Source organism: Rhinolophus sinicus, chromosome 15 (genome assembly GCF_057876585.1).
Source record: "Rhinolophus sinicus isolate RSI-liver-muscle chromosome 15, RSI-T2T, whole genome shotgun sequence".
NCBI classification, from domain to species: Eukaryota; Metazoa; Chordata; class Mammalia; order Chiroptera; family Rhinolophidae; genus Rhinolophus; species Rhinolophus sinicus.
This window is the reverse complement of record NC_142515.1, coordinates 12590028-12607017: the sequence shown is the minus strand read 5'-3', so window position 1 is coordinate 12607017 and position 16990 is coordinate 12590028. Positions and strand designations below refer to the sequence as shown.

At 34.7% G+C, this 16990-nt stretch overlaps 1 protein-coding gene across 2 annotated transcripts in view; it reads left to right on the top strand.

The window, feature by feature from the left end:
- Window positions 1–16990, top strand: part of ATRNL1 (attractin like 1) — a 565586-nt gene that overhangs the window by 356691 nt on the left and 191905 nt on the right. For both annotated transcript variants that reach the window (XM_019725236.3, XM_088791845.1), the window contains exon 27: window positions 15233–15340. In XM_019725236.3, the coding sequence (XP_019580795.3) occupies window positions 15233–15340 (108 nt within the window). The remainder of the gene's footprint in view (window positions 1–15232; window positions 15341–16990) is intronic.

Here is a 16990-nt window from a genome sequence, read left to right as displayed (position 1 = left end):
CTTACCCAGACCTAATACTAACTATTTAAAGCTCACTCGGGATCCTGTAATATGTATGGAGCTTCTTTGCAGTTTAATAATAGCAAATATGGTTCTGACAAGAAATTTCCAAAGGCTTTTCTTTTCCAATTAAATCACTGCCTCAGCTTACCTGCTTCGGAAAAGTTGCACCTGCATCATAAGTCGGGCCTCGATGCCTTGGCCCGAGCTGAAGTCCGGTGAGCTGCGTCTTTGTTAGACCACCCCATTACTTTTTCTACCCTTACGGAAGTGGAGTCACTATTTACTTTGTAAATTTAGGTAAAATAAATGGCATGATAAAGATTATATTATGTCCTTTATGTTTACTTTTTATTTTTCAACTTGTTCTTACCCAAGTGGATAAGAAGGGGCTACTTTTTGGAAACGTGATCAGAGACCCCAACAGTTTAATAGATTCATTGTCGATTGCTAGATAACTGACCATTTCTAGAGAAAGGGCTCTAATAAGGTAATAAAGGGTTTATTTTTTTCCCCTGATCCATCTAAAGTTTTTATCAACCAGGAAATAAATGGCTTAATTATACAATTTAGAGATTTATAGGCAAATTGGTAGACGGGAACTACATTGTATTAGAATGAAGGGAATTTATAGGTTAAGTGTTAAGAATATAGAATTTATTTGGTGAGACTTAAATATAGTTAGTACAGGGAAAATAATTATATAACTAGATATGTTTTGTTCGTGGAAATATACTCTAAGCCAATAAATTCAGGAAAATATGTACCGGTGGGTCAGTGAAACAGACAACGTCCACAGGAAGAAGTAATAAAGTTCTTCAGCGCATTCTTGGAGCATAAGATTGAATGAGCCAAGAAAGCTGTTTAGTCATCATTAGTGAGGGACTGGCTAAGACTGAAACATGCATGGACCTCTCTCAGTTGTCCCAAGTTTGGGATGCACTCCTCATATGATATGTATACAAAGTACATAAATTAGGATTCAACAACATATGATCCAAAAAACTACATCGGGATGGTCTAGGGAGGGTACATTTTGGATAAATTTTTACAATGGCCAAAGGCTAATATCACGAGATTTGAAAATAAAAGAGAGAGTTCCTAGACTGCTAACTTCTTATGGAACTTCTTAGGTACCACAGATTTGTTTTCTCCCAGAGTGGAAATGTGGAAATAGTTTCTGAAAATAAGCCAAAATATTTCTAAACCCATATACCTTATCAGTTCTATCTTTTCACATCACTGTATGGAGGAAGCCCTGGAATATAAAAAGCAGAAGTCATTCTCTTGGAGGATTTTGTGTTTGCCTTGGATTACTGGCAAGTAAGGCAACTTGATTCTCTGCTTTGCCGTCAAATGGTGTTGACCTGGTCAAGGGAGAGGAATAGGGACTCAACACAAATGACAGCATGGGGAAAGATACCCGTGTCAGTTGGAAGTTTAAAGGATAAAGGAGAATTCTACACTCAAGGAAAAATAGGTTAAAAACAATAACTATAAAACATGAAAAATTAACCAAATACGATGAGACAGGTCTGAATTTAAATTAAAACATTTACTCGTAGAAGTTTATGTGAGAAAAACATAGAATTGTTGATTGGATCAAACAAGAGTAGTTCTAAAAATGAAACAAAAAAACTATTTTAAAACTGCATGTTAATTTAGACTACAATAAGGAAAATAGTTCTACCGTATTCTACAGATCACACCTAGAGTATTCTGTTCATTTTACATTTTAAGCGGGACATTGAAAAAGTAAACGTTGAAAACCATGTTACATGAGAAATGGTTTTGCCCTACTTATGAGACTCTGAGTAAGCTTGAGGACAGGACTATGTTTCTTACCTCCTAAACACCAGTGCCTGGTCTTGTTCGCAGAGCACTGGAGTTCCCAGAACATTTGTTGCATAAATAATGAATGAAAAATGTAAGAAATTGGAATTGTTTAATTTGAAGACATGAGAAAAGTTTCAAATATATAATATATAGTCAAAGGAATTTTAGTAAATGAGATTTGAAGTGTTCCTATTTAACTTTAATGGTTCAAAAAGAGCCCAAGATTATAAATTTTCACTCAGTATATTGAACTTTTTGAACAGTGTTATAAATCTTTGGGGAAAAGATACTGCCTTGCTAAAAAGTAGTTCTTTTGCTCTATATATTTGAAGGTACTGGACGACCATCTGTCAGGAAAGTCATAGCACTTTTGACCCTGCTTTGATGGGAAAATTGAACTAGGTAACCTCTAGGATTCTTTTCAGCTGTGAGAATGTTACTCCAATGAACCTGTTATGACCATTGATTTTCTTACAGTCTGATTTTTGTGGTTTAACACACCATTCTAAGTACGTAAAAAAGCCAATTTATATCAGTCATGAGTAATCTATGATGCTTTTAAACAGCCCTTCATATTTAAAATATTAAAAGGATTGAAATTAGTTTTAAAAACATTTATATTACATCTTCTTTCACAAAAGGTTGAAACCAAATAACTGCCTATTAATCTATCACACTAGTCAAAGCACATCATAGATATCTTCCAAATAGAGACTTTCCGAAATTATAATTAGGAGATATCTTATTTCACACACACAAAAAAACCAAAAAAGAAAAAAACATTTTACAGAAGAACCATTTTTGAGTTTCTCAATATTGAACTGAAAATGACTCCATTAGCTACGAACAAAATAATCATATTTCCCTTAAAGGAAAGAAATACTTTAAAACTATTGATTAAGGTGAAAATGCCAGTCTTTGAGTCCTTTACGTCTCCAGGAAAATTTAAGTACCTCTTGAAGAACTTCAAAATCATTGTCACAAACTACCTAAATATTCAACATGAACTAGTTATCCACTAAATGAAAAAGCTAACGAGATTATGTCGCATTTAGAAATTCTTAACCTAGGAGCTAGCATGTTGTGGTTCAGAATTGAATCTTGAGCTTTGTATGGATTCCCAGAATCAGGGAGAAAAAAAAAATATTTCTTTAGTAAATTAATTCTTAAGCAGCAGGGGGGCGGGTACCACTGAAGGATTGATCTGAGCTTTATTGTTATAAGAGCCTCCAGTCATGAATTACTGGCATACGAGCAGGAGTCGATGTGTCATTTCTATTGTAATCAGCTGCTTTTATATTTCCACTCGTCAGGGTTGACTTGATCATGTGTACCTCTTGGACGTCAAAGACATTCATTTGCTCTTCTTGAGAGCAGGACATGTTTCCCTTTTAACTTAGACCTTGAACTTGGGAAAGTAATAGAGTCCATAATATGACTGTGAGGGTATTCTGTGTGGGAAAACATTTGTTTCAAGTGCAGGTTTCAAAATTTGAAATTATCCAGCTTTCCATTTTGCTCTTTGAGGAGTAATATATATTAAGCAGCCATTCTGGGGATCTAGCTTTTAAATGACCTTTTCAGTTCTCATCCTTTTGCTCATTTTGATTTGCTCAGATAAATTACAACCACCTGGCCTTTTGTATTAAAGAAGGTTACATACAAAACTGACCTTTTGATACTTATTGGGAGCGCTAGCTAGACTCATTGTATTTGAGATTAACTTCTGTTGCTGTTTTTTGGGTTATGTCTTAAATAACGTAGTTGAGGATGGTAAAGCCTATTTCTTTTGCCTGTTTCTTCCAAGCTGTTTCTCACATTATAGGAATGGACTCTCTGAGCAGTACGAAGAGAAATTATGTTTTAAAAAATAAGCAGTCAGATTTATTTGGGCCCTGTAGTACCTGATGATTTACATGTTATTTCAATTTCTGTTAACCTTAATGAAACCGAAATTGTCCTTTGCCATCTACTTCTTGCCATCTTGCTAAATAAGATTCAGTTTTCTTTCTGTTTCTCAAACACTTTGAGCTCAGACTTGGCTCAGGAACTTCACACTTGCTGTCTCCACTGCTTGAAATGGTCTTTTCTGGCTTCCTTTGTTCTATTCCCTTAATATTCCACTTTCCCCCTACATGTTCTGGCCCCTGTGTAATTAGAGTGGGCCATGTGACAATTTTTGGAAAGTGATATATGTGACTTCCAGCTCGGGGCATTGAAAAGTCCATGCAGGACTCACTGGTCTCTTTTCTGCCCTTATACTCAAGGCATCCTTGTGTCAACATGGCAGAGCCTCAAGATGGAAGCCATCTATATTGCTGAGTTACCAGATGGGGAGTTACCTGGACCTATAGAAGATTTTGTAGGAGCAGGAAATACACTTTTCTATATTAAACTTCTGAGTTTTGGGGATGCATGCCTATTCTGACTGAGTATTCAAGGGTTCAAGTCAAATGTCATTTCTTCAGAGACCTGTCATCACTCTAAAGCACTTTACCCTACCACTGTTTCTCTTTGCCCCAACCATTTTATGTTTCCTGTAGTGATTTTTTTCCTGTAATATTTTTATTTATTTCTTTACATAAGTATATGTTAAACAAACAAGATGTCTATATACTGTTAATTATGATTTTTAAGTGCTCAGAGTAATTCTTAAAATTGGCAATAAGCATTTCATTTTTTTCCCACTATTTGTTTTAAATTCAGTGAGTGCAGACAAAACAAAATAAAATACTGCCATGCAAAAAGGTCTGTTGCATTTCCTATTACTCACCAGAAATGATGATCTTGTATCAAGCGTTTGCTGAATTTTTGACTCTTCTAGATGAATCCATTTTGCATGATTTCTTTCATCCTAAAGTGAGATCATCTTTGGCAAAGTCTATATCAGTGATGCCACCTATGTCAACAAAGAAAGGACTAGGAATCCAAATTTTCATTTAAAAATTGCCTGAAGTAACCTTCAAAAAATCTGCAATATTTTTACACACTTTCAGGTTTTTCCCACTAAGGAATAGGGAAAGCTTTGTTGTTTTCAAATCCAAGCTGCATAAACACAGCTTGGATACCTCAGAGATTCTGTGGGTTTGTTTCTAGTCCATGGCAATAAAGTAAATATCTCAGTAAAGTGAGTCACACAGATTTTTTGGTTTCCCAGTGCATACAAAAGTTGCGTTTACATTATACTATAGTCTATTAAGTGTGCAATAATATTATGTCTAAAAAACAATGTACACACTTTAATTAAAAAATACTTTATTGCTAAAAAATTCAATTATCTGAGCCTTCAGTGAGTCCCTGTCGTCTTGCTGGTGGAGGATTTTGCCTTGATGTTGATAGCTGCTGACCGATCAGGGTGGCAGTTGCTGAAGGTTGGAGTAACTGTGGTGACATCTTAAAATAAGCACTACAATGAAGTGTGCCACATTGATTGATTCTTTCATGAATGATTTTTTTTGTGTGTGTGTGGCATGCAATGCTGTTTGATAGCATTGTACCCACAGTAGAACTTTAAAAATTGGAGTTAGTCCTTTCAAACCCTGCCAGTGCTTTATCAACAAAGTTTATGTAATATTCTAAGTCCTTTATTGTCATTTCAACAATCTTCACAGCATCTTCACCATGAGCAGTTTCCATGTCAAGAAACTATTTTCTTTTCTCATCCATAAGAAGCAACTCTTCATCTATTAAGGTTCTATCATGAGATTGCAGCAATTCAGTCACATTCAGGCTCCACTTCTAATTCTAGTTCTCTAGCTATCTCCACCACATCTGCATTTACTTTTCCACTGAAGTCTTGAACCCCTCAACATTATCCAGGATAGTCTAAATCAACTTCTTCCAAACTCCTGTTAATGTAGATATTTTGACCTTTCCCCATGAATCACAAATGTTCTTAATGGCATCTAGAATTGAGAATCCTTTCCAGAAGGTTTTTCAATTTACTTTGCCCAGATCCATCAGAGGAATCACTATCTATGGCAGCTATAGCCGTATGAAATGTAGTTCTTATATAATAAGACTTGAAAATTGAAGTCACTCCTTGTTCCATGGGCTGCAGAATAGATGCTTAGTAGGCATGAAAACAACATTAATTTCATTGTACATCTCCATCAGAGCTCTTGGTTGGCTATAATATTTTGAAAGCAGTCTATTTTTTTTCTGAGCAATAAGTCTCCACAATGGGCTTAAAATATTCAGTAAGCCATGTTGTAAATAGATGTGCTTCCATCCAGGCTTTGTTTTTCCATTTCTAGAGCACAGGCAGAGTAGATTTACCATAATTCTTAAGGGCTCTGGGATTTTCAGAACAGTAAATGAGCGTTGGCTTCAACTTAAAAGTCACCAGCTGCATTAGCCCCTAATAAGATAGTTAGCCTGTCCCATGAAGCTTTGAAGCCGGGAATTGACTACCCCTCTCTAGCTATGAAAGTCCTAGATGGCATCTTCTTCCAATATAAGGCTGTTTTGTGTGCATTAAAAAATGTGTTGTTTAGTGTAGCTACCTGCATTAATTATCTTAGCTAGATCTTCTGGATAACTTGCTGGAGCTTCCACACCAGTATTTGCCTCTTCACCTTGCAGAGATGGCTTCTTTCCTTAAGCTTCACGAACCACCAACATCTGCTAGCTTCAGACGTTTCTTCTGTAGCTTCCTCACCTCTCTCAGCTTTCATAGAATTGAAGAGAGTTAGGGCCTTGCTCTGGACTAGGCTTTGGCTTAAGCAAATGTTGTTGCTGGTCTGATCTTCTATACAAACCACTAAAACGTTCTCCACATTAATGAGGCATTTTTAATTTCCTTCAAGTACACCTCTTTTGCATTCACAACTTGGCTGACTGTTTGGCGCATGAGCCTTAGCTCTCCCCCTATCTTGGCTTTCAACATGCCTTCCTCACTAAACTTAATCATTTCTAGCTTTTGATTTAAAGTGAGAGACGTGCAACTCTTCTTGTACTTGAATGCTTAGAGACCATTGTAGGGTTGTTAATAGTCCTACTTAAGTATTGCTGTGTCCTAGGGAATAGAGGGGCCAGAGGAGTTAGAGACAGAGATACTGGGATGGCCAGTCAGAACACACACTGCATTTAGTGATTAAGTTCACTGTCTTATGTAGGCACAGTTCATGACACCCCAAAACAAGGACAACAGTAACCTCAAAGATCACTGATCACATATCACCATAACAAGTATAATAATAATGAAAATTTTGAAATATTATGAGAATAATCAAAACATGACACAGAGAGATAAAGTGAGCAAACACTGTTGGATAAATGGCATCGATAGACTTGCCACAAACCTTCAATTTGTAAAAAATGCAATATCTGTGAAGTACAGTAAAGCAAGGCTAAATAAAACGAGGTATGCCTAAACTTCCTCCAACATCAGAATGTTCCCCCAGTTGTCTGCCTCCAGTAGATGGTCCAGAAGGGTCCTCGTATTTTTTTAATAGCATGGAAAAGCTTGCTGAATTGAATCAAGAATCACCTCATATATCAGTTCCTTGAAAAGTGTGACACACAGTTGGAGCTCAGTAAAAATTTTTCGATGAATGAATGATCACAGCCAAACTTATTTACCAAGTAAATCAAGATATAAAAGAACACTTGATCAAATTGCTCTAAGGATAGGCTTTTATTTTAAAAGAGAGAGAAAGCAAGAGAGAGGAGAGAGAGAGAGAGAGAGAGAGACAGAGAGAGAGAGAGAGAGAGAGAGACAGAGAGAGAGACAGAGAGAGAGACAGAGAGAGAGAGACAGAGAGAGAGAGACAGAGAGAGAGACAGGTGGGCAGAAAATTCTGGCCAGGATTTTAGTCCAAACTCTTTCAGAGTCATCCATTAGAATGCCAAATAAAGAACTTCAGAATCTGCTTCTGTTCCTTAATGAAATTGCTTGACAAGGCAGTAAGACTTGACTGAGAATTACTTTGCGTTTATAAGTAGACCCATGCTGTTCAAACCCATATTGTTCAATGGTCCACTGTGCTTTTCAATCAGCGGTTAGCAATTTGTACATCTGACTTAAGTTATACTTAGATTTTCAACTGTCTAGGAGATCAGTGCCACGAACACCTGAGTTGTTCAAAGGTGAACTATATTTTCTTATTGCTAGTCAATGAAAAGATGTACCATATGACATACAGTCATACTTCTTTTCTTATTAGTAAAAATAAGATATGTTGACAACTATAAGATAAAACAAGTATACACAGATATATAATCTGCATAATCAAAGTTTTGTATGGAAGATCAACTATTTACTATTTTTAAGACACAAATTATTTCTTTTGAAAAAATATTCACAAGATGGAATTTTTCATTAATGCAGGCAACAGGTACACTGTTTATGAAACCAGGACTTGGCTATGCTGGGAAACGTTAGTATTTTATTTAGACGAAAGAGAAATTATGAACCTACTAATTCTTTCCTAATTTACTCCATAATATTAAAAGAAATATTGGGGATTATTAGCTATTTCTGGAGTGGATGTGAGATTTCATAGAGGTATTGTTTCATTTTTCTTTGTTTATACTACACCACAAACCAGCTTTATTTTTCCAAACAAAATAGTTTTTCAAGGTCCAATGAGATGAAACTTAACTGACTTAATAAGCAACCTTGTGGATGCTTCAAGATACAGCTTTCATATTTAAAAAAAAGAATTCGAATTTTGGCTAAGTTCTACCCCTTTTAAATCACACCTACTTTCCATGAACTTATAGTGATTGATATATAGCTATATACCTATATATCTATATATAGCTTTATCTATATATCTATATCTATATCTATATCTATATCTATATCTATATCTATATCTGGACTTGTCAGGCATACCTTCCATTTCCTTGGCTTTAAACTTCGATTGAGAAGAATTGTGCCATGTAAAAAGTATGGTTTTGTCTCCTGTCGTGTTTAATTAATGATGAATATATATGAGTCAGGAAGAGCTGTCATACTTTCTTTCATTAACTAAATTAACTTAAACAAAGACAGCCTATACTTAAAATGCCCACACTTATAAAAGTGAGATCTATTTTCTTTAATTCCTGTCAGTAGAAAACTTTTAAGACCTTATTCCGTGATAGTGATGGTGATGCTATCTGGCCGTACAATTTGTGCCGCTCTGCTTTTGAGAATATTGACACTTTTGGGAGATCCGCAAGACTTATTTAACATGGACCTTATGATCGAAATCCGTATGTAAGGCTGATATGGAGACAGAGTCATTCAGTGCAGCGCATAGGTGGCGTTGCACACAGAACCTCATAAACACCAAAGATTGAGAACCCCTGAGCTAGACGAAAGCAAGAAATAAAAGGAAATCTTAAAAATAGATGTTTGAGCTTTGATCTCGTTCTATCTTTGAGATCATTTTCAAGTTCTTATGTAGCAAATAGGGATGTGTCGGGGATTCTAAAGTAGTCTTGCTTTCAGAATTTATTCCATTCTGTTTTATTTTTCAGCATTAATATATGTTGATAGATTTGTTTGTTGAAAGAATTTAGGGAACTCGGGGGGTTACATTTTGGTTCTGGATGACGGACAATTAGCTTCCAAAGAGAGCAGTAAGTTAAATAATTAAACCCACTGAAACTGCAAAACATTTTTGAGGAAAAGTATCATCTATTAGAGACATATTCGTAAGGCTTTCTCATGCTCATCTGTTTCCTCTCTAGAGGACTGTGGTATACGCATGGGTGGAAGAATCTCTGGCCTCAAGGATCTGTGAGGACCCTTGTGGGTCTAAGGAAGTAGCAAGACTGTGTCTTAGTCATATCAGTTATATGCTTGGTATTATCCAATGACAACAAAGACCCTCATTTGCTGACACTGTGTAATCCTTATCTTGGCCTTTTATGTGTGAGTTTCAGTTTTAATTTTAGTTTGATTTACAATATATTTACTTTGAATTATAATATATATAGCTTTATGCATAGTCATAAGTACACTCTCATACATACTCACATACTGACATGCCTGTGTAATGTTTATGTGTACAAGCTGATATAAGGTTTAGCATTTTAGGGGACATATTGAAATTTATTTCAGAAAGTATAGATATTTTCCATTCTTCTCTCCTTCCTCTGTCTGGTAGGTAGCAGGCCTGATGATAATAAAAGCAAGTTTTGGTTTTGGCACGTCACTGCTCAAACAGCAACCCTGAATACCTGAACAACCTACCTGGAAAATCTGCTATGGCCAGTTAATAACTGAAGACATTTTGCTGTCAAATAATGAAGAAAAACTGAATAAGTTCAGGGTTTAATGGAATCTTCTGAATGATGAGAACCCTTATGGGCAGTCACTGAAATTTATTTTGCAAGTTTATACAAATATTGCAAAAATACCAACTGACAAATTTCAAAAATTATTGGAAGTGAATAATTTCAGTAAACTCAGTTAATACCTATAAAGAAGCTGTGAGAAAAAGTTTCATTTTAAAGTAAACAATGCTATTTCAAGAGTAACATAGTCCTGGTAAGTCAAAGGTTGGAGAGGCTAGGGAAAAAGCAACTGAATTAACCTAAAGATAGATGTTAATGACAAGCCACTCCCATAAGATGTTAACACCAGTGTCCACAAAAACCACTTCAGACTGGAAGACGACAAATGATAGATTCCCAGTATTCTGAATAAGAGTTTGAGGGCTGTGCCTTGCAGATTTAATTATATAGAATGATGAATATTACACTTCCTAATGAAATGATGCTACCAGGTATTGCCACTTCTCTTTACTTCCCTCTACCATCCTAACTCAAAGAATAAAAAGCGATTGTTCTATGTTAAATGTGTTTGTTAATAAAATAAATACTCTTTTTTTATGAAATGTTCCTTAATCTCTAATTCAAACGCTTTGCTCCTGTTATGATGTAAGCTCAAGAGTAATACTAAATCATTTTAATTGCTCCTTTTATACCTTTCCAAAAACTTAGGAATATAATTTTTATTGAAAATATAAATGAATGCATTATGACAACTTTATGGCAGTGTTTTTCATAATCTTTTCAGTGTCGCAATAAGGTAGGTGAGGAGTAATATGAAACCTGATGTTGAGTTGAAATACAGGTCCACAAAATTGCTGCGTTCTAAAAAAATCAGTATCCACTTAGTTTGGAGGATAAGACATAAATTCTAAAATATTAAAGGACATATAATATTTTAAAGGCTAATTCATAATTAAAATAAGTTTTATCATAAAGGCTAATTCATAATTAAAATAAGTTTTATCATAACTTGCCTTCATTCACATTTGATTGCTACAGAATTATATACTTTAACCCACCCATTCATTGTCCATTCATCAAATACTGTTAACTACCAACTACGAAGTGCGATAGGGAAAAAATAAATAAATAAAAATAAATTTTTGCCTTAAAGAAAATTTCAGAAAAGCATGAAGATATAAAGACATTGCATCACATAATAGCATAACATAATAGCATAGCATAATGTAAAAGACATGGCATAATGTAATAAATAATTCATAGGCAAGATGACCACTTCATACTTAGGGTGGGATAGAAGGATAATCGGAGATGGGAGAGAAAGATCAATAGAACCTAGACACGGGAGGAAGGAGACATAAAGATAATTGGGGACAGCATTTAATTACCGTTTTGTTTTGTGTATGTAGTTTTTTAAATTATTTTCCTAAACTCTATTAGTTGTATGCCTTTGTGGTGGTTGGAAAGGTGGCCAGCATAAAATTTGGAGAATGATACAATATTTGAAGAAGTTGTATTGAATGGAAGACTCATCGTGTATGTATTAGGTTGGTGCAAAAGTAATTGCGGTTTTTACAATTATTTTTAACCTATTAAACCACAATTACTTTTGCATCAACCTAATGCATTGATAGAAATTTAATGAGTATTCCTGGTTGCCATATTTAAGCATGGATTTTCATATTGTTTTTGATTTCTTGGTTTGTTTTACAAGAGATTTTGACTAATAGAACAGTTATGAACAACAAACATGATATTAAGAACATCAGTTTAATTTTTAAATTTTCTTCACAGTAATATTTGTGGCAGCATGATTATAATCTGTTGTATTATGATCAATTTGTTTGCTTGGCTTTATATTTCTACTGAATAATTGGCAATAGCAGATTAGTTATGAAACAGATCATCTGTTATATGGCTTCTTACGGATATACAAAATGTTAAACTTCATTTTATATAAAAATCATAATCATAAAATAAATTATTTTTGAAACATATTAAGAAAGTACTCTATATTCTCCAAATTTTCAGGTTGAGTTTGTATCATTCTTCGTTGCAATTGGCAGAAAGTAGTTCCAAATTTTTATTTATTTTACCACAATCATGACATTTTCCAATTGTCTCCTAAATTTGCAACATTGTCAAGGGAAACTAATAGAACAAAATGTGTCACTAGTGCTGATGAAAATGGGCCTGTGGCAATTTGTGTGCTTGTTCAAAGGCAAAATTAGCCCTTGAAATTTAACCTAATAATTGTACCGGTGAACGGTTACTGAGCGCTCACAATGCACAGCCTCTGTGTTGAGCAATCCAAGTGCATTATCTCTTTCATCCCAACCCTACAATAGTACTGGTTTTCCAATTTCATAGAGAGAAAAAATAAGCATTAGAAAGGTCTAAAAGGTAATTTGGTTTCGGTCTAATAGGTAGTAGGTGGAGAAGCTGGGACTGCAAACAGCCCTCTGAGGTGTAGGTGTGGGCACCGTTAATATCCCCACTTTACAGATGAGAAACATTGAGACTCAGAGAAGTCTCAATAATTTGGTAAAGCTCAAAACAGCTAGTAAGTGAAAAAACTGGTATTCCAGCACAGACCCTTTGAACTCCATAGCCTGGCTATATCACCTGTCAGTATTTATCCTAAATTTTGACAAAATTCAAGTTGTAAGCTTCAAGTTTTCGTCTCCTTTGTTCTAACAGAGAAGGGGTAGAAATCTGGAAGTAATGCATACAGATGTGAACTGGCAAGAGAGAGGACAATTATTAAGGATATACAGCTGAGAGCCAGAAATTAGTAGCGAGGAAAATCTCACTTTATTCCATTTTATCATTTGAGGCCATCACATCAAAGCAAGAAGTTTTCAGGAAAAAGTGATTTACCATTCCAAAGTTTCATAGTCAGAACATTTACATTAGTTTCCCAAAGACAGAAACTCAGTAAGTCAGCCAGAGTCCATGAACCAGTCCCCTGCTAAGTGACCTGGAATAAATTCATTTGGCTAATTCCCTGTTTGTATCCTTTCCTGTACACTACCTTCTACCCTAAGATTTTTATTTTACCACATCTTGTTTTACAAACTATAGCGTCATGATCCTGGGCAAGAACACTGTTTTTCTTTTTTGTAAAGAGTACTGTAGTAGGCATTCAGTTCTTAAAAAGTGATGGAAATTCAAGCTCAGAACACAAGCTGAAATCTTTAAAAAATACTTTTGTATTCTTATAAAGAAAGAAATGAACAAAAATATGACTGTCACTGATAGTTCTTTATTATGCTGGCTGGGTATCACAATAATATATTCTGGAAAATTCTATTCTTTGTCAAAAATACTGAATTTGCAATATTCATAGATTTATATCACAATTTGTGGTGTTGAGTATTCATTAATTATATTTTATAGCCCTTTTAGGTATAGGGAAAAGGTAAGATGATGAAACAAAATCTGTTCATTTTGTTAAAAATCATATGTGAGCTGCCATTTGTAAGCGAGAACTAGTATAAATGAAGAAATGTTTTAATACAAATGTTAAAAAATTGTGTTCAAACCCAAACTATAATTTACAGTTTTCATAAGGCTATCTGTGCATTACTATAGGAAAGGTACGCTGTATATTTGTGAGTGAGTGTGTGTGTGTGTGTGTTTACGAGAGACAAAGAGCCTGGTGTTTTCTATACTTAGTATCCCATGGCATTTGAAATAACATTAACTTTGTATTTTCATAGACACAGTATTCAGATCGATTGGCCGCTCCTATTGAGAGAGGCACAAACAAGATTCTATCTGCCAGCAGCTGTATTTTTAATAATATGATTTTGAGTTTATATTAAAGAGAATAATTTGGTGGTTTAGATCATATTTTACTTTAAATAAGTTTTTAGTATGTCTTCATTGCTTCTAATACATACATATATATATATATATATATTACAAAAAACTATTACTCCGTACTAGTTGTATTATTTCTGTCCCCTATTGACATGTGGATGTTCTCTTTTTAATAACAAAGCAAGGCCTTCAATTATATTTTAGGTGCGCATTTCATGACCACTGCCACTGCTGTGTCACAAGTGTTAAAACAGAATGTTAAATAACAAACTGCCGTCCAGTGTTGGCTTTTGTTCCTAAAAGGGGATTGTAATGAATGATGTGTCAGTGCTGTATATATTTATTCAGAGACCAGTTGTTAACATTTTAAGTTAACGCCAGTGAATTTAAAAAGTCTCAGTGCCTAACGAAGCCATTTATTGTGTTCAAGGATTTTGCCTTTCTTCAATGATATGATTTTCTTCTCATTCGAAAGGGTATTTAATGGCATTGCTCATCCACTTTTAAAATTTAATAATAATTTTATTAGCTGTATAGAATGAGAAGGGCAAGATTTGCAATATCTAGTGCTGGTCATCATTTTTTTCTTATCATGACTTAATGAATATTGTAATTACAAAGAGAGGCAGAAACATAAATTAGGTTAGAAGTTGGTTGGGACTTGCTCATTCATTGGTGTGAGTTTGGCCAAGGCCCAGAATAGGCACAAGGAGGAAAAAGAAAAACAAATAGTTGGGGGTGAAGCCCGGGCCCCCAATTTTTGCAACCTACTAATCATCCTCATTTTAAATAATGAACACAGAGGCTTTGAATAAAGTTATAAATGCTGCCTATTTCAATTGCTGCTGGTTCCCTAGCAATTGGCAGGGAATCTTGACAACTTACAAAACTTAGTTTTGGAAGGTATACGTATGTTCCTTTAATCTATTAATGCATTCTGACAACTTCTCATGATCTTTTCTTAAACATTTTTACTGTTATTTACTTTCAGCTGAGACAAAAGCATGAGCTAGAAGTGCTAGCATAATAGCACTTCTTCCTTAAGTAGCACCTCTCACCTGAAGTTTCCGAAATGCTTTTGAGTCCATTTCTTTAGACTTGTGTCAAGGAGGTCAGGGGAAAAGTGCTGTGCAGGTACCACACATTTAAAGCTTCTGTGGAAATATACCACAGGCCTTGGTGAGAAAAGACTTTTCATTTTTCGTGATCTAGATATGGATATATGTATTAGGTGATTCCTAAATTTTGAGTGCCATTTGTTCACCCTGGAACCAGATATTGTTGAATTTAATGTGGTTTTCAATTTATTTTAAAACAAATCATTTTTCATTCCCCCCAGCAACTGCTTCGAGAACGACAGCAGATGGCCAGCCGTCCCTTTGCTTCCGTTGACGTAGCACTGGAAGTAGGAGCCGAACAAGCAGACTTTCTGCGAGGGCCATTAGAGGTAGGAACAGTGGTGCTGAAAGGGGACCACTGTGATTTGCATATTTATATTGCTTCTCTAATCTGCATCTGCTTGTGAAGCCAAACAGAGTCTGATTATCTAGAGCTGACAAGATTCAGCTACATATATTATGCCATTTTCAAGGCACATAGTTTTAATAATATGACATGAGCTGCAACAAAAGCCACTAGAGAATCTATTAGCCTTGGCAAGAGTGACATACTGCTCACCTGACAGCCTTTCCCTGACAGCCAGGAATTTAAGATATAGGTATAATGAAAGAAACAGTCCCTTTATTCAATGCCTGGAGTGTCCAGTGCCCCTTAGTTAACAATTCACAGTTACCTTTATTAACAAAAGGTGACTAGAAAAGGTGGGTGAAGATGAGTTGCATTTTAATTACATAGTTTCATGTTTAATGTTGAGAATTGTAGAATACAGTGAATATTTTTCTTTGTGGTAATGACAGTATTGGTGTATTATTTTATTGCGAGAGCAGAAATAGAGTATAGTGAAAGATAAATCATTATGTGCAAGTAAATGTGGTATTAGAATCCTGAAATAATGTATGAAATGGTTTCTGAAAATAATAATCTCCAAACAGGAAAAATCCACAGATTCTAATTAGTGACTAATGAAAGCATTTTAAGGCATAGTAATTTAATTGTATGTGTATGTTTATTATTTTAATTTATGTTTTGTATATAGTAAAATGTTTAAGTAGGAAGATTTAGAAGCACTATAGAGTGGAACATTTTTATTCCCTTTTATAAAAATACCCTCATGTGACTAATTTCGTGTTGCTATTTTCATATTTTGCTTTTCTTCAAGGAAAGCAAAGAATGTAAAAATAGACACTTTCAAACACCTAAGTAGACATATAATTGATTCTGTCTACTGCATTTTTGATTATTGTGACAAAAAATTAAACCAAATCAGACCTCATGGATGCTATACAAAGGGCCAGTACTTAGAAAACATTTCCTTATTAATGTTTTTTTAGCTTTTGTGCTTTTGATTTTTTTACTACAGTAGATCACAGGTTGCCATGTCAGTTTAGAACATTAGGAAGTTTATATCTGCCATTACTTGGGGAGAAATTAGAAGAGAGACAGAATGATGAAATGAAAGTTAATTTCATTTTGACCTCTTCTTTCAAATGACTTTAGTAAAAAAAACTTTAACAAATAGAAAACCTGGACCTATTTCAATCCAACTTACTTTTTCTCCCTCATCTGTTTAAAACATTCTCAGATACAGCTAAAACTCAAGTAACAAGAAATAAATGAATGTAAAAAGTACATACAAAGACCAAGGAGGAAAAGGAGTAATCAAAGAACCGAAAAACTCAGAAACTTACAGAACAAATGTAGTTAACATATATTCACGTATGTGTCACCATGGTTTGTCAGTTGCTGCTTAACAGTGTTCAGTACTGTATTGTTACCTGTATCCCTGCTGCTAATCATTTTATCTCTTTGCTTTATTTTTGTCCGATTTTTCCTTCCTTCTTTATCATTGTGATGGTTTTTAACCTTGAATTTTTATTTTGTAGAGTTTAAAATTTTCTCCCTCTCCTTTCTTTTCGTTCACATTTGCCTGGTAGTCCTTCTTTTATTCCTTTATTTGCATCTTCTTTTCCTTTTGTTT